General features: G+C 43.9%; 1 protein-coding gene across 7 annotated transcripts in view; it reads left to right on the top strand.

Moving 5' to 3' along the window:
* Positions 1-452: 452 nt before the first annotated feature.
* nav1a (neuron navigator 1a) overlaps positions 453-18,112 on the top strand; it is an 84,998-nt gene continuing 67,338 nt past the window's right edge. For 3 of the 7 annotated variants that reach the window (XM_085782096.1, XM_085782095.1, XM_085782093.1), the window contains exons 1-4: positions 453-574; positions 4,492-4,678; positions 7,797-8,691; positions 10,064-10,158. In XM_085782096.1, the coding sequence (XP_085638222.1) occupies positions 7,799-8,691; positions 10,064-10,158 (988 nt within the window). In that variant the 5' untranslated portion in view covers positions 453-574; positions 4,492-4,678; positions 7,797-7,798. Of the gene's footprint in view, positions 575-3,123; positions 3,314-4,491; positions 4,679-7,796; positions 8,692-10,063; positions 10,159-18,112 lie in introns of those variants that run through there. The other 4 variants (XM_085782103.1, XM_085782104.1, XM_085782098.1 and 1 more) reach the window with 3 other exon arrangements.

The following is an 18,112-nucleotide window of genomic DNA, read 5'->3' as shown; positions in this document are numbered from 1 at the left end:
TAAGCTGAATCAATGCAGTACTTGTCCTATCTTTCGTGTGTGTGTGTGCGCGTGCATGTGTGCATGTGTGTATGTGTGTGTGTGTGTGTTTTAATTTTGCTAATCTCAGTGAAGCTGCACATCTGAGGACGCATGTTCCAGACAGTCAACATGTTAGAGTAACCCGCCCCCACCCCCCCTCGCTCAGCCCCTCCAGATGCCCCTCGGGGTGACTGATACAAGTGTCCCATTGTCACAACAGCGTCTGTCAGGGTCTGCCTCTCATTGGGGGGGGGGGTGGACATGCCTTGGAGGACATCAGAACATTAGCTATGACATTAACCCCCACCCCTCAACATGCACACACACACACACACACACACACTCACACACACTCACTCATTGCAGACGCTTGCACGCCGCTACCCATAATCCTTCTGCTACAAGTCACTTCCCTTTTCATGAGCCACTGAGTCAAAGCAACAGATCATTTGAGTGTGTTTTGTTCTTGCAGTCGTCGCTGTGCATCAGTTTTTACTGATAAATCCAAAACTACCAGGAGCTGGAAACACAGAAGAGGGGCCTCAGCATTTATGTGAGTACTGTGAGCACTTAAGTGATTGAGGGCTCCAGACCATAATGTATGTTCGTGTATGTGGGGGGACAGAGGGAGGAGGGGCGTGTATGTATACAGTACAGTGTGTACATCTGTGTGTACTGTATGTGTGGGGGAGGTGCTGTGCTTTCTGGGTAGCATGTTGTGTTCTAATAGCGCTGCGTTTATCAGTTCATCGTGATTGGCTGATCAGTTGATTTATTTATGTGTCTGCAAGCTGCCACATTTTCTATTATTTATGAATTTGTCCAGCAGAATCTTGCAGAGAAAGTCAAGTGCTAGCACCGTCAGTCAATGGCTGATCAATATGTGATCAGCCAGAGAGCTATGAGCTGTAATTCACTGCAAGGTCAAGACTGCAAAAACCTTTACAGACCGCCCCCTAAAGATTAATACACACACTGTCAGACAATAACATGTCATGATTCTTAATACTCTTTTAAACAATACAGTAATTAACTGGTTAATCTATGCTGTAAGGATGATGAATCATGGACACAATTGTGTGAGTCTGATTCTGTTTGTGTATCACAATTCTCATTAAATATTCAGCATGGTCCCTTAAGTCAGTGTGTCAAACTGTAAGCCAGCTCAGCGGAAATATGAGATGAGAGAGCGGACAGATAGAAGAAAAAATAAAGAGATGGAGAGAAAGATACAAAAGTAACTGTTGAGAAAGAAACTGACAAGCCAATAAAACAAACCAAAATCCACAAAATAAACTGATTTTATTTCTGTTGAACTCATAAAAAACAAACAACCTATGAAGAAACACAGGGAAACAATGTCCAGTTGTTGAAATAGCAAATAAATTGCTATTCAACAAAAACCTAGGCCACTCAGTCTGCAGAGCTTTTTGTGTTTTAAATTCAAATCCAATATACCGACCAAGGAAAAGTTGAATGAGGATTTATTTTTATGTCAGCCTTACAGCAGGTGATCCAATTATACATCTGAGCCTGCTCCAATACCAACTCGATGGTCTGTGTTAGTTAAATCAGTCACATTTACCACGATCAAAAACGTATCACGATCCACAACTTGGCTGACTTCTCAATGTTTCAAGACTTCTCCAAAACATCAAAACTGCTTTGTAGCGTGATGACCACCTGAATTAAATGACGCTGTATAACTGTACAAGTTGCAACATAACAAGTTTAACAATAGCAAAAATCAGCACTTAACATACACATTGACTATTATAGTATATGGACTTTAATAATTTTGGAATCTAAATGTCTTATCAGCATGTTTTATTGTTGTTGTAAATATATAATCTATTTAATTGGCTTTTGTTAACATGTTTGTGGCCTGTTGAGTGTTTACTCTCAATCAAGCAATGTCAGCGCAGTAGTGTGTCTGACAAGAACACAACATTTTTGGTAACACTTTATAATAAGTACCCACTATTAAGCATTAGTTAAGCATTAAATACTGAATTCTTCATTTATAACACATGAATACTCATTAGTATGTAGTTTATAAACACAGTTAAAAATGTTTTACTCATTGATGAGCACTAACTGTACAGTATAAACTACATACTAATGAGTATTCATGCTTTATAAATGAAGAATTCCCTATTTATTAATGCTTAACTAATGCTTCATAGTGTGTACTTATTATAAAGTGTTACCACATTTTCTTCTGTTGGTAAGAACTATAGACTGGCTGCATGTGATGAGGATTTTACAGCCTGTGGTAGATGAAGACAGACGGACAGTCTGTCGAAGGAGAGTTCACGGTCAGGCTTGGGGGTGTGTATTGTTTCTCTCTCGTCTGCCAGCTGGGGGAAGACGTCAATATAGAGGGTTTTACTCCAGTCTGCACGTGTGGATTTCTACATCACCGCCTCCTGATTCCAGCCTCTTTTGTATCTCCTCCATTTCCCTTTGTCGCTTTCATTAGAGGTGTGGGACAAAGTAGAGGAGTGATGGATGGGCTGCCCGTCCTTCAGGCTCATGCAGACATGTGCACTGAGCAGCAGGCTATAGCCACAGATAGAGACTTTAATTATACGTGTGTGTGTGTGTGTGTGTGTGTGTGTGTGCGTGTGTGTGTGTGGTGATGCACATTTTCATTTGTCTTTGGTGGCGCTATCATTAGAATGCCTTTTTTTTTTGTTCATCCTGCTTTCTCCGACCACCAATTAGACCTCGAAAGCAGGATGATGGGTTTGGGCTTTTCACATTTGTGGCCACATCTGCTTAATTACAATGTGTTACTCACACTATACAGGCAGCCTTGCAAGTACACACACACACACACACACATACAAACCACACTCATCGAGCTAATGGGCCTGCCGCCTCTCTTTCTCTCTCTCTCTCTCTCTCTCTCCCTCTCTCTGTGCCTTGGCTGGGCTTGTATTTCACCTCAGAGAGGGAGAGAGCACAGCCAACAGGTCCATTACTGCGAGAGAGAGATGGAGATGGAGAGATAGTGACTGTGATGAAGGGAGGCAAAAAAAAAAGAAAGAGAGGGGCGGAGATACGGCTGCGGGCGTACTGCGGCAGCAGCAGAGCGGCATGACGTGATAGAGGAGAGGAATGACAGACAGAGACACACACACACACACAGATACACATGCTCGCAGCTCAGAGGCCTGCCAGGCAGAAGTGGACAGAAGCAAAGGCAGGGACTCAGCTGCACGCACTCAGCAGCATACAGATCGGAGACAAACTCAGTTGATGCTTTGTATCCTGATGCTTGCAGGGGGTGAGTGTATAACCTTGTGTTTATTTTTATACAAGTTAGTATTTAATATTTGTTGTTTTAGGCATGTGTAAACGTGGTTGTTGTATTGTATATCATTATTACCCTGTGAATCTTCTCTTCTCTCGTTTGTGCAAAATCCAACTGTGATTCTGTGAACAGATGAACACAAACACTACATCTTGAATCTGATGTGTTCACAGTGGTCTCGCAATCAGCGGCGTAACGGAGGGATGGCAGTACAGTGAGAGAGAGAGTCAAACAGAAAGAAAGGCAGAGCTTAAGTGGGATGAAAAGAGGTGGAGAGGGGATGAGAGAGGTGGGGGTATCCTATTAACCAGGGGTGACATGATGTGATCGGGCTGAGTCAGCTTTATAGGGGCCGTATGACTCAGTGCAGCATGCATAGCGGACATACTGTAGAGTGTGTACATCTGAGGTGGATGAGGAGAGGATCTGCAACGGTGAAGCAGAGTGGAGGGAAACAGTGCACACATGGTCATGTTTATATTGCTGGTAGTCTGGTTATGCTCTGTGTTGTTTAGTTTGTGGCTGCGCGTGTTTGTACCACTAAACCAGCTTCTATAATGACTCCATCTGGAGTGTGTGTGTGTGAGCGTGTGTGTGTGTGTGTTAGATCTTTGCGTCTTTCTGCTGCTTTATGAGTGATTCACGCTCCCTCTAAAGAAATCCTGAGACTCCTCAGCTGATGACTTCTCCATGTGGTTGGACTGATGCTGCGCAGCTGAAAACTCTGTGACACCAGCTTTGGGCCATTTTTGTGTTTTGAATTGAATCCAGTTAAGTTGTTATCCTCTCAGTGATTGAAACAGTCTGAGAAGCCAGTGTCTGACATGAAAAATGTATTGTTATGAAATTTACAGGGTTCCTTTGCAGCAGATTTGATTGATTTGAATGAAATGCTGTGTTGTGTCAGGATGTCATTGTGGGTCACTGTAAAGTAAATTTCCATTTGGGTCACTGACTCATGATAACATAAACAGTCATCATTGTTCAGACAGACACTTTGTCTTTGTGTCCCTGTGTGTGTGTGGAAGTTAAGCTTTTTATGCCAAAAGATGAGAACACTGATTTAATCATAGAAAGTCACTTTGAAAATGAGTCACTTTGGTACGGACGCCCCTGATTGGATGAAAAAATATTGTTCTTGTTTGTCACAGCTTCCTGTCTTGGTGAATGGTGAGGCGGCGCGGACCAATGGGAGGGCAGCGGTGAGGATGCAACAGTGATCCAGGAAAAAACAGCCCCATTGTTCCTGGGACGTCGGAGAAGTGTGACCTCCCTCCTGCCGGCTCTTCCCGCTCAGCTTAACGGACACACTGAAGGACTCGCTGCCCCCAGTGACAGGTAAGACACACGTGTGCGACAGCAGCTCTGACACATGACATCTCCTCATAGGCTGTTTATATAGTTGTTTTTATGCTGTGTTGTTGACTTCTAAGAAAACTCTACCTCTCCAGGAATTCTGACAGCTCGATGTAGTTTGTTTGAACCAGTGCGCGTTCCTAGTGCTGTAAGATGATTTATAACACACACACCATTGCAGTTGTTTCTGTTGCTGCGACTATAAGAAGTAAGAAGTAATTACACACATCTACAGTCGACTTTTGAGATCGGGTGACACGTATCTGCTAATGCCCTTCAGTTCACAAACAGAGAGGTCTGTGCTGCCGCCTCAGTTATTGATTTTGTGATGAGTCAGAGGGTGTTCGTCACAAGGCTCACCCTTGTATGTGAGCCTTGTGTCTGTGTGTGTGTGTGTGTGTGTGTGTGAGAGCGAGAGCGATGGGATGTTTCTTTGATCAGACGAAACTCAGTTCAGGCTCGGTGTGTCATGGGACAGAGAAGCCAAAATGGTGTAATGTGGTTATGAAGTTAGAAGCTGACATCTAATTCCAGCTGCCACGCCGTCCTGCTCCTCCCCTCCTTCCAGAGAGCGCCTTCCAAAAAACTCGTGTCTCATCTAGTGCAACTGTCTATTTGGAGATAGGCAGAAAATTACACAGAATAGAGGAGAGAGAAGAAATCTGGGTCCTGCCGGTCGGTGCAGCTGCCCACAATGACCAGCAGGTGTCAGTACCAACCTTGCATAATGAAAGGGAACCGGCCAAACACTCACATTCACCTTCAAAATAGAAATCTTCTCTGTGTTTATGTGTCAAAAGCTTTGGTCTTTTTTGTTTTGTTAGTGCGCTGTTGATTATTTCATGTGGTTCCATTATTTGTATTTTTAACGGCTTGATTAGGGAATAGCTAATCCAACTCCAAATCAGTCTTGATAAGTAATCAATGGTTTGTCTCTTTGATCACATGAAATGCCAGAAAATCTCTTTAACAATGCGTCTTTCCTCTGAATTTAAAACATTGAGAGGTTGCTGGTCAAAACAAGCTTTTGTAAATAAGGGCTTGGTTTTTATTAAACTATGATAATTTTATGGACTATTTGATAATTCTGTTATGGGGAAAAAAATGGCAGTTGATTGTTAGGTGCAGGGCTGAAGGGCCTGGCCACTGACATTTTCTTCTTCACCTGTTTAGGACAAAATTCTTTGCATACCTCTGCATAGGCCAAACCAAAAATCTGATTTCTTTCACATTTGTTCATTTTTAGACATCTCCACAAATTGCTGCACTTTCTCGACTAATTTCTGTAATCGGATGAACCATCGGACCGACGGGGGAAAGCGTCAACAAGCCAACAATCCAACCATTGTCAAAGCACTTACGTAACAGAAAGATACACAAGGATCTTGTCTTTGAAGCCTATATGGAGTCTGAGCACATGATGCAGAGAACATGCTCTATATGTGTGACAAGGTTGTGCTGTAAAAACATCCCCATATCTGTGGGGGAATCAGAAGAGAAATTGATTTGCCAGTTCACCCACTCTCTTACAGCTGCTGGGTTCAGTCAGCAGAGATATCTTATTGTGTCTTTTTTTTTTTTCCTCCTCTGGTTTCTTCCTCTGTCTGCGTGTATATACACACACAGAAATCCACCCTCCCCACCACCATCTGAGCCTCTGTACATCCTTACGTGGGCTGCAGTATCGTACCAGGATGACCCCTGTGTGTCCCCAGGGATTGGCCAATTTCCATACATATAGATACACGGCCAGACCGCACCTGTGCTCCTGGAAACCCTTGCAGGAATTTTATCAGACAGAAATTCTGATGCTCATTAGTGACTCGACCTCCCAGGAGAAAGAGACGGAGAGGAACAGAGACAGGGGGTTATGGGAAAGAGGGGGTGGAGGAATTTAGAGAGAGAAATGAGGGGAAAGGAGGATGGATGATCACATCTGTCTCTGTTTACCTTCTGCTGCATCACTGCTGCCACACGCTGCTGTGCATAAGCATCGGGCCAACTATGACAGAGCACCAGTCCTCGGCAAGACGCTTTCTCACGTAGGCAAGAGGAAGGTGTCTCTACAAAGACTCTGTCCTTCCTTTTATAAGAAACCGAAAGGTTATTTTTGGAAAGGTTTTGAGTTTTTGAACTGCAGCAATTGTGAAAAGAGACAAGCCTTCTGCTCAGACTGCTGGGAAAATGTGTGTGCGTGCTACACTGTGTGCAACACTGTGATTAGATGTGCTGTCAAATAATCCAACATGTTATCCTCGTGACTTTGATGGCTTAATTTGACACATCTCTGCTTTTCTAAAGACAGCTTCCCAAGAAATCTTCTGGCAGCGGAATTTCTGACATTTAAGAAAGGGCAAGAAGGGCTAAGCGTTAAATCTGCGTATTTGGAAGTGTGCGTATAATTATATTGAAATCTATTTGCACTGGACTGTTCCAAAGCAAACGTCACGTGCTATACAGAAAGCAGAAGTAGCTGTTCACTGTGGCTTGCTGTTGTAAAACAGAAGAGCACAAGGAATATGAAATATCTTAAATAGCTCTCGGGAGGTCTGTGAGCATCTGGGATTAAAGCAAATCAGGTGAGGATGATTCTATTACTCCACCAAAGGTGTCAAGAGACCAGCTGAGAGCAGTGTGTGAGTGTGCGGATGGTGTTTGAAGGTATTATGTGGAGATAATCAGTTATTGGAGAACATAACACTATAAAAACGCTTGTAAACGTTGTTGTGAGCATGTGTCTGTGTCTGAAACCCGGTCTTGTGTTTTGAACTCCGAGCAGGAAAATCAGATTGCGCAGACGCTCCACGGCTGACTGAAAATAAGTTCAACAACTCGTGGTTTACCATGACTCACTTTGTCATATGTGCTTGATTCACACGCTCACATACCATGGATACCAGCTGAGCTCTGCGACAAGAATCTGATTATCTCCAATGGAACTTTAATTTTGTTTAACTTCTAAATGGGTAAACAAACTTTTTTGAGCTTGCTCTTGTGCCTGATGGTTTCATGTTGTTGTTGTGGTTGTGTCTTGTACTCACTACCTATAGGCCAATGTTTTAACTCATTGTAGATGTCTCTCTTTCTCTGTGTTTGTCAGATATGAGTGGGGGAGTCAACGTGAAGTCGGCGCCCCGCGGGCCTGCCTCTTCAGGAATCCCCCTCCCACGAAGCCTGTTGCCCCCTTCCCCCAAAACAGACCTGCGCCGCCGGGCTAGTGAACTGCCAAGGCCTTCGATACACACCCCTAAACATACACCCACACATACACCCACACACACTCCCTTACACACACCCACGCACTCTCCTTCGCTACGCCCCAGGAGCTCCAACATCCCTGGTGCCTCCTCCAGGGACCTGCTGAGAGATGCCAGCCTGAAAGGTCAACACTTCCACCGGGCCGGAGCTCTGGCCGCTCCCCAGGTGTCTCGCTCGGCCTACAGCAGCCCGCTGACCCAGCGCCGGGTACCGCCGCCGCACTCCAAAGACACGCTGGACCTGGGAAAGCACGCCCCGTCACAATTAACTCACGATGGCAACCGCAACAGGAACACGTTCACCAATAAGAACCAAGCGTTGGGAGCCAGCAACCTGCGTCCGCCGCACCAGTTCAGGAGAGGGGACAACTCCAACTTTGTAACGACGAGCGAGGTCATCCCAGGAAGAGAAGAAGAACGGCCGGAACACCAGCCGGCCCAGCCCACCGTTACCAACGGTAACCTCCGTCCCTCTCTCGCTCCAACCAGCTACGAGCACGCCGGCAGAGGTCGCAGCGGCTCCCTGAGCCAGTCAGATGAGGAGATGGGGACTCCTGAGGACAGTAGTCTGGCCTCCTCTCCGGCTCCGCTGCTGCTGCCACCACTCACATTCACCATGCCAGTTATGTCCAAAATGGCTGCTGACACGCAGGCTCAACACCTAGAGCAGGAGGAAGTATTCACAGAGACACACACACCCAGAGTCAACATGGCTACTGTGGCTCCCTTTAGCTACAGGTAAGTCGCCCATGTACACACACACACACACACACACACACACACACACACACACTTATATCATGAACTCTTGTTCAGTAACCTCTTTGTAAAACTATTCTCTGGCTATCATCATATGATCACTCTTTCCTTAAAGTGTTTCACAACCCCCCTCTCCACTGACACTAACACACACACACACACACACACTGTTACTGAAGACCAGCCCTAGAGGCCTGTTTTGGCCATTTCAGTCTAGTTCCCTTGTATCTCTTCCAGTCATTCAGTTGTGTGCATACACACACTTGGTGTTTTCTGGAGCAGAGCTGATTGTTAAAGTAGCTTCTTAACAGCCTCTGGGTTCACTCAATATACTGTTGTCCTTTCTCTCTCTCTCTCTCTCTCTCCTTCTCTCTCTCTCACACACACACACATAGACTCTCATTCATCAAACTTGTGTAGGACTTGGTGTAGATCCTGGTGTAAATATCAGTGTATGCCAGGTGTCACGTGTGATCGGTTTCTTATCCGTCCTACAGTATCACTTTATTGTCTACACATGGTTTTTAATTCACCTCACTTGCTCAAACACTTTCTCAATTGCTAAAACACAGCACAGTTTTTGTGTTTACAGTTTAGAGAAAAGGATGGAAGGTTTCAAGAAATGTGTCTTAGCAATTGAGAAAAAACTGTAAAAGTAGAGTTAAGTTTTCAACATGGGCTGTATTTGAAGGCTACTTGTACTTGTAGTTATTCATCGTTATAACATTGTGAAGTCCGCATGACTGCATTTGTCCCTAATGATCTATTTCCAACACAGCCACCCTGCATGTTATAAGCTGAGTCAGACTTGCGTACACCACGCCAGACTGGTGTGAGATTTTGTGTTCGCCACCCTCACATTCACATTGATTAATGCCGATCCTTACGTCAGATTTGGCGTACGCCCATTTTTTGGGCATGTACACACGTTTGATAAATGAGGATCATAGTCTCTGATGATGTGGGATAAAAATAAGAAAAGAGAGAATCTAATAAAAAAAAAAATAGAATCTGTGTTTGGTGTGTGTTGTTGAGTGGTGTGAGGTGTTTTAGAGAAATGATTCAGTCCATGGGAAATAGATCAGCCAAAATAGGAAATAGTTAATAAGTGAATGCATGGTGCAGTGTACTTTTGTGTCTCTTTTTTACCTTCATGATGATGGCTTATTTACAGTGCTCTGTGGAGCATCTGTGATTTTGGTTTTATGAAAATGACACATCTGGGGGATGTCCACTTTCTCCTACTGTCATACACAGTGGCTTGTGTGTTGGATTGTAATCATGTGATACTGAGGGGATTTGCATGTTCAGTAACTGATGTGCGATGGCTTTGTTCATCTTGTTTTGGCAGGCTGCAGCAGGTACAGGAGAGTGATTTTTCAGTGGATGATCTGAGCGACTGTTCATCCGGATCCATAGAAGTCTGCTGTGACGACCTAACACCAGGTTTGAGGCACCGATACACATTTTTCCAGAACTTTTTTTGCTTTCGTTCTGTCTCCATCACCTATTACAAATCATCAGGACTAGTTTTGTCTGCCCGGTTAGCACCAAGAGGCCAAGAGCTCTTTCTGGCAGGTATTGGTGCCTACTTCATGGCAGCCAGACCCAGACGTATTTACTGCCACAGAGTCATAAATGGCGTCAGACGGGACATGCCAGCAGCCAACCTTTGGGTCTCATTGTGGAACCTGAATAGGCTCAGTGAAGGCTAAGGGACAACCATTCTCTGTCTGTCACGCTGCTACTACTCATCCCTCAGGAGCCACGTCTGAGGTTAGGTGGCCTGATGTTGTGTGTGTGTGTGTGTGACTGCAGCGGTTCCTCGATGAGGACATGGAAAAGAGAGATTGGCCCAGGATGTTCAGATGAAGGAAGATGGCAGGGGTGATGTGGATCAGTAATGGGGGTGAAACGGGGCACTTGTCAACTTGCTGTCAGGCTGCATTAAATACGTGTTGATTTCAGCTTCGTCCAACGAGTTTGAACTTTTCCTCCCCTCACATTTTCACTCCGTCCCTCTCTTGCGCCTTCTTCCTTTGCGTCTTCATTGACCTAAAAAGCCACACTCCCCGGCACAACCCCCCTCCTCATCCTTTTGAGTAATGGTTTGCTCAGTACCCGCAGCCATTGTCATGCATCACCATGGTCAGTCTGAGTCTAGAGACGTGGATGTGCCTCAGAGATATGACTTTATCAGTGGTTTAGTGAATCATTCCCTTTGATGTGGTGTCAGTTGGACAGGAAAGGGATTGACCGCTCAGCTTTGGATGCTGCAGTCCAGAGTTTGTGTGTATTAGGTTTGAACGGCCAAAATCTCCTCCAGGTTAAACACACCTGACAGAAATGTACAGTGTAGTCAGAGCACTGAGTGAGTCAGTGTGTTTGTCTGTCTGGCTGTTATTTTGCACACTGAGTGGAATGAAACTATGACAATGGGTTTCCGCTTTTAAGAATTTTAGAGGTGTTTCCATCTTTGGTAGGAATTGATGATCCCATCAGTGACCATTGTTTTATGTTTTGATATTTTATGAGTCAGAATTGTTTATATTTCCATGGTTCACGTTATTTATAGCTAAACTTAAAAGGCACAAAAATGAGTGGGAATAAAATCTATTTATATCTAAAAGGCCTGATTCATTTCTTATATATCTCTCCTGTATTAGAGTGTACAAATAGTAAACAAGAGTTTTGACAACTTTGACCATTTCTCCAATTATAATTTCATTGGTTTACATTTTTACATATCTTGGGCTCCTTTCTGTTTATAATTTATCAGATTTACAGGGGAGCGGTTTAAAATGTGCAACACAAAGACAGAAATGAATGCATAAAACATCACCGCCTCAGTTTTCTGTCACAATTTAAATATAAAATCAGAACGGCTAGACCACAGAATTTAATATTAAAGCACTTTCAGCCCAGAAATAACATATACATGTATATACTGTATATTGATCAACTATATTACAATTTACCATAGTACATGTAACTAATTTTGGTTCCATTATCTATTTTGAGGCGGCTGAGGAAGTGCAGCAAAAGAAAAGAAACATATTTTGTACTGAAACACTGTCAGGGAGTTAACTAGATACTCGAAATGTTTATTATTTATAAAATGTGCCAGTTCAATTGTTTTCAAACTTTACTTTTTTAAAAACTGCCAGCTCTTTGGGCTGCTGGTGGACCTCTGATAAAGATTAAAAATTAGACTTCTACTGCATACAATGAACCTTGAACCACACTCAGTACTATATATGATTGTTATTATTAATAGTTATGAATTATTTAGCATACAGTGTATTATGTCAAAGTTTAGCTGTGACTATGAAGTTTTCGCCTCCATTTATCTGGCCTGTCTATATCGAGAAGTGTGCAAATAAAACCATTGAAAAGCTTTTTGTAGGTTTCAACCAGCTGGTTGTGGAAAGGGGGATGGTAAGTGGTGGCGGACCAGCCCCAGCCTTTAAAGGCCTTCGGCTGTCGTGGGACTATGGTTGTGGCCTTGTAATTGCTCCCTAGCAGGCGTTAGAAACAGACCTAAAGTGTCTTAGACTCCTCTGAAGCTGCATTTACATGGAGGGTGGGCTGACACTGTAATAACTGTAATTTAGGGAGTTGAGGAAGGAGGTGGAAACAAGGGAGGAAGACAAAGTTTGGAAGGGAGGAAGAGAGAGAGGGGTCAGAGATGAAAAGAGGAGGCTGATGAGGTCACTATGTTGATGGGTTTTGTTTTTGTAAGGACCAAAGAGAAAAAACAGCAAGGTCTCCAGTCCAACACACAACACAAAGCCAAATCATGATGTAATTTTGTAATGGTTGTCCTTAGTGACTACGGTGAAATAGTCGTTTCCTTGAGACTGAATGTTTTCCATATGCTTCCATTCAGCTAGATTGAATCAGCAGTAACATAATCAGCGCTTAGATTTTCTATCCGAGACCCTAATAAAGACCTGAACATTTAAAGTGACTGTAGCACCATGTGCTCTTTCAATTACACCACAGACCTCCTGACCCCGTCACTCTCTGGAGAGGGGCATTTGAGCGTGCGGTCATGTCCGAGCATGTGTGTGTATGTGTGCTGATGTATGCGTGTGTGACAGTACACAGATGGTGTTTGAAAGATAAATGCGATGTGGGCTGTGTATCATTTTTCATCTCCCAGTGAGAGTATGGCCTGATGCTCCCTATGGACTCGCCCAAACTCTGTCAGCTGTCCCTCGCTCTCTCTCTCTCTCTCTCTCTCTCTCTCTCTCTCTCTCTCTCTCTCTCCTTCTCCCTCTCTCCCTTTCCCTCTCTCTCTCACACTCACACTCTACATAGACATACAGGACTGATTTACATCTGAAAACACTGTCCTCAAGGATATGAAGCACTGTACAGCGTCCCACATGCACCACACCCCATTATCTGACATTGTCATTACGGAGATAAAACAAAGCAAATTGTTCTTTCCAGGTGTGAGTTTGACCCGTTATTGTTAAATTAATTGGCATTTGCTCCTTTTGAAACAGTCGCAGTAGCACAGTCTGGACTGGAGCAGAGATTTCATTATGTGCTTCTCAATGTGAGCCAAAGAAAAGTGTTAGTGGCCATGTGCCAGCTTGTTCTTGTATTGTACTGCTTTGTTCAATGATTCCCATTATCGTAATTTCTTAATGTTTTATATACACTCAGCAGGTTCACCAAACTAACACTGATGCAGTCTAATAGAACAGCCCTGAAATAGATTTTCTAATCAGAAGGCTGCAGGTTGTGTTGATGTTGAATTTTATTGTGTTATGCTGGAAGGTGTTTTTCTTATTTTGTCCACCCCATATACATATCAATGGTTAGGCTGAATGAAATTAGTCAGTCATGTCTTTACAAAAGGTTAGTCCTCACTTTCAAAATCATATTTGTTGTCAAACTGAAAATTATTTTTGAGCATGTTTTCTGCTTACTGCAGCTTCTTGGAGTTAAAAAACCAAAACAGTCACTAAAACTGCAGATCCCACCAGTCATCGGGGGGGAGAAAGATGCCATACTCGAAAACATTCTCAGACAAGCCACACCAAATGCTTTACCAGGACTGTTTGTTTTCAAACAATATTTTTTAAACGCCTTTCAGGATGAAGACCAACTGGTTGGTTTTCCAAATGGACGTCTGGTTAATAGCTCCACCTACGTTAAAATGCAGCTCACAGCCTCCTTCCTCCCTGAGCTTTTTCTTATGGAGCCTCCAGTGGATGACACAGTGTCAAACAATGCTAGAAAACAGAAACTCCACTCTTCATGATGTAATACTGTTCAACAATTGAAGCAATGTGGCTCCACAACTGTTTCAAAAAAAGCTTAACATTATAACCTTCATGAAGGTGTGAACTGTGAGAACGGTAGTCGATTGCAATAGTTTTGATGTCCATAACAATGAGAATGTCGTCTGTGTGTGCAATCAATGCATATCTGATTTTTCTGTGATAATATGACGAAAGACTGGAAATTGATCATGAAAAATCTATGAAAGACAAGATGGTACTTTTCTCAGCTGACAGAGATTAAGTCAGTTACTGTGATAATACTGTAAGCACAAGTCAACATTGTACTTTTACATTGTGAGTTTTACATGCACCTTTATAGGAAAATGAAATAGCTATGAAGGCTTTAAATATCTTTTTGAAAGTCTTTTTCTATTGAATCCTAAATACTTGTATATATGTGTGTGATTATCAGTGATACATATGCATACGAGTTTAGTGAAAAAATAATAATTCAGTGGATGGTTTCACATACCTAAAGAATAAATATACTATTCCCTTTGAGGCATTACACAAAGAAGCACATTTTGAAATTTACTTTTAGAGAGATAAAAAAGCATATGTTTAATAATGAATATATGAAATCAGCTTTCAATGTATACATCCCATGGAAACTATTTCTTTAATGCCCCTGGACAGTTTAGTGAATAGCATTTCGATAACCCCAGGCCGCATCTCTTAGACAGTGCGTAATCCTCTTTGGCCAATCTAATCAGAGAGACATATGCCGATTTAGCGTCGGACAGTGATGAGTGGTTTAGTAGCTTTGGGGAAATGATCAGACGTAAGCGTGGACTAGATTATGTCCTCGCTCATCTCCAGGAGTGGGGCAGTAATCACTATTTAGGGTTTAATGTCACGACCTGCTCTATATTTGATCCCAACTTTGACCAGTCAAGAGTCGTGTAATGCAGTGCCAGCTCGCATGAAGCGGAGGCCACGTTGTTTCTGTTAGATAGTGAGTATGGTGGGGAGGAAGACATCACGTGTGTGGGAAAGGGAGTCGACTCGCCTTAAATGCACACATGAATGCACATAATATATATACACACATCTGAAGCTCCTTATTCTCCCATTCGTCTCACACACAGAGCCATCCAGCCCTTGTGTGCCAATGCGCTACGACAGAGCTGCCACCTCCTCCTGCCAGCTGCCCCCCAACACTCCACCCCACCCCAACCCTCACTCCCCCTTCACCCGGGAAATTTCCTTACAACCTAGGAGGCACACAGTAATGGCTGCATTAGACAGAACAAGAGATGAAGGAGGACGAGGGGAGGGGAGGGAGAAGGGTGAATTGAGGAATGGGTGAATGAGTGCACACACAAGATCCTTTTTGACCTCTGGGGTGACTCCCAACCCAGGGAGTCGAGTTATGGAGTCAGTGATGTGTGTAACCTCCCTGTGTCTCTGAGGAACCACACACACACACACACACACACACACACACACACATACACACACCCACTCACACAGGAATGGAGTCACTGAGACATCCATCTATCAAATTAATAACCCTTAAAGAATAAAGCACATACTCCCAATGTGAATGTGTACAGTTACAGTATAAAGATTTAGGATGCAGAGTCCTTACAGTCTATATTCACATATCTGTTTAATTCAGTATTTTGTTCATCTACTTCCGTATATCTCTCTTATTTAAGCAAGAGCAGTTTTCTTTTTTTGCAACTAACAGAAGCACAAGTGCACTAGCGGAACACACTCACACATGGTGATGATATCGCTGCTGTCTGCGCACCACGCTGTAACCAAGCAACCAGCCTCTGCAGCACAGCTTTTTGGGATACCCCTGGGAAGTGTGCTGAGAATGTCAACACTGATGCGACTGCAGGGGGGGAGCATCTACAAAGAGCAATTCCTTTACAAAAAACACACACTCACACACTCACACACAAGCACATTCATTTTTTTCCCCTTTCTCTTTACTTAAAGCTTCTCTGATTGGCTCTGGATGTTTTTCACCACTCAGCTGAGTGTGGCTCATGAGTCACCCTGGGAGAGAATGGTGTTTTTTGTTGGATTAGCATCTGTGCCTTGTGGATGCATGACTGATAACACTATTGTCATGGATAGCCTTTAAGTGGCTGAATTACCCAAATGCCTAAGCCAGTGACTCATGTTGTGCATCATCAGTACTGAGTAAGACCGGCCAGAAAGGTGTCATTGTGGAAGAAACTCTCATCCACACATGAACGTTTGACTCAGACTCGGAAGCCACGTACTGTACGCATCAGATTGCCTTCTCTGTGTTTTGTGTGTAAACAGGACATTAATAGCCGTGTCATTGTGTTGGTGCACTATCGTTGTCGAGTGTGACTGTGAGCGTTCCCTTGTGTACGAGTGCGTCACGGTCTGGTATTCTTCCCTGTGTCCTGTGGACCCCATGCATTAACGCGCTGGCGGACATAAGCGAACGTTGCAGGAGTGGCGAGGCGCTGAGGCAGGATTTCCCCTCTCTGTCTTACTGGCTTCCTCTGCTCCTCTGGCACACATACAGAGATCCTTCCTCACCCCATCCTCTTCCTCCTCCTCCTCTCACTTTTCTCGTTGCCTCGTTTTCTGAGATTATCATTTTGCGTTCTTTCATTCCGTCTCATTTTCCCCTCACCCGTACCATCCAGTATAGGCTTCTTCCATGGCGTCTGGTGTCCTGACATGCACCCTCTCTCTCCACCTTCTATTCTCAGTCGCACTCTCCTCTCGTCATTCATCTTATCGCTCCTCTGCCCGTTTCGCGCTCGTCTCAATCAATTGTGTAACTCTTTTTCTTCTCCTTCTTGCAAACAAAAAGGCAAAACAAGAGGCACCAGGAGGGAGTGAGTGACAACAGGGAGTGGGTGAGAGTGAGAACGCATGCCATCTGTTTAGTCAAAATGGGAACAGCTCCTCTTTAAGTTTAGTTACATTCAAAGCAGCAGTGATTTCCTCTTCTCTCACAGTACTTTTCCTTTCATCGCTGGAGACCCGGTGTAACCTTGTAAACATGCATATAATGCACCACAAAATGTGTGTGTGTGTGTCTTTCTGGCTACATGGGAGCTCTGTTGAAATACAGTAGCGAATCTGTTCCAAAGTGGTTAAAGATGCTAAGGCAAATATACACATGCAAAGCACTGAGACTCCCTGCCTCTTTCTGCCTGTCTGTCCGTCTGTCTCTCTCTCTCTCTTTCTAATTCACTCTGTGATTTCAATCTATCCATTCATCTCTATATCTCCGTCTACCTGTCTCTCTTACCTTTACTTACCTTTGCTTAAAAGTGCCTTTATGTGTGTCTGGAACTGTTTGCCCATCATCGTTGCAAATTTCCCCAAGGCTCCAGCCACTGTGGTTAGGCCACAGACGTGTTCACACACACACACACACACACACACACACACACACACACACACACATACAGACACACACCTCTGTAACTTACTGAATGTGTCTGTGTGTACGTGTGTAGATTAATACTGAGCAGTGGCACTCATCACGCTCTGAAACTACCAGCTTCTCTGAAGTCAGGCCAGATTGCTCAGGTCAGCTGGACACCCTGCACAGACGGCATGCTGGGTGTGTGTATGTGTGTGTGTGTGTGTGTGTTTGTGTGTGTGGAGTAAAAGAGAGAGAGACTAAGCAGAAAGAGAGGGAGAGAATATATGTTTACATCAGCCGTATATTAAAGTGATTAGACTGTGGAGCCAGAGAGACGAGTACTGGAACAAACAAGTAACTGTGTGCTGCCAACACACACTTCACCTGTGTGTCTATGTGCTTTCAAGAGCACTGACGCGTTTCTTTGCCCCCCGTGCACCACACAGACCTGCCTTGTGCGCGGTCACTCTCATTTGACCAACCTTAATCCCTCATCAGGGAGGTATAAGAGCTGACGTACAGCACCTATTAGCCTTAAATTACATCCCTTGCCCCCCCACTGGCCTGCTACCAGCCCCCAGAGCCCCCATAACTGTCACCGTGCAGCTCAGGCCTCGCTGTGGCATACAGTAACCACCTCAACATTGGCCCTTTTATTAAAGCTTGCTGCTTCTAATTAATGACTTTAGCCTTTACACAATAAAACAGCTAATGTTATGTCTGTGTT

This window comes from Trachurus japonicus, chromosome 7 (genome assembly GCF_045865225.1).
Source record: "Trachurus japonicus isolate A0001 chromosome 7, Traja_1.0".
Taxonomy (NCBI): Eukaryota; Metazoa; Chordata; class Actinopteri; order Carangiformes; family Carangidae; genus Trachurus; species Trachurus japonicus.
This window is presented reverse-complemented; position numbering and strand designations above follow the sequence as displayed.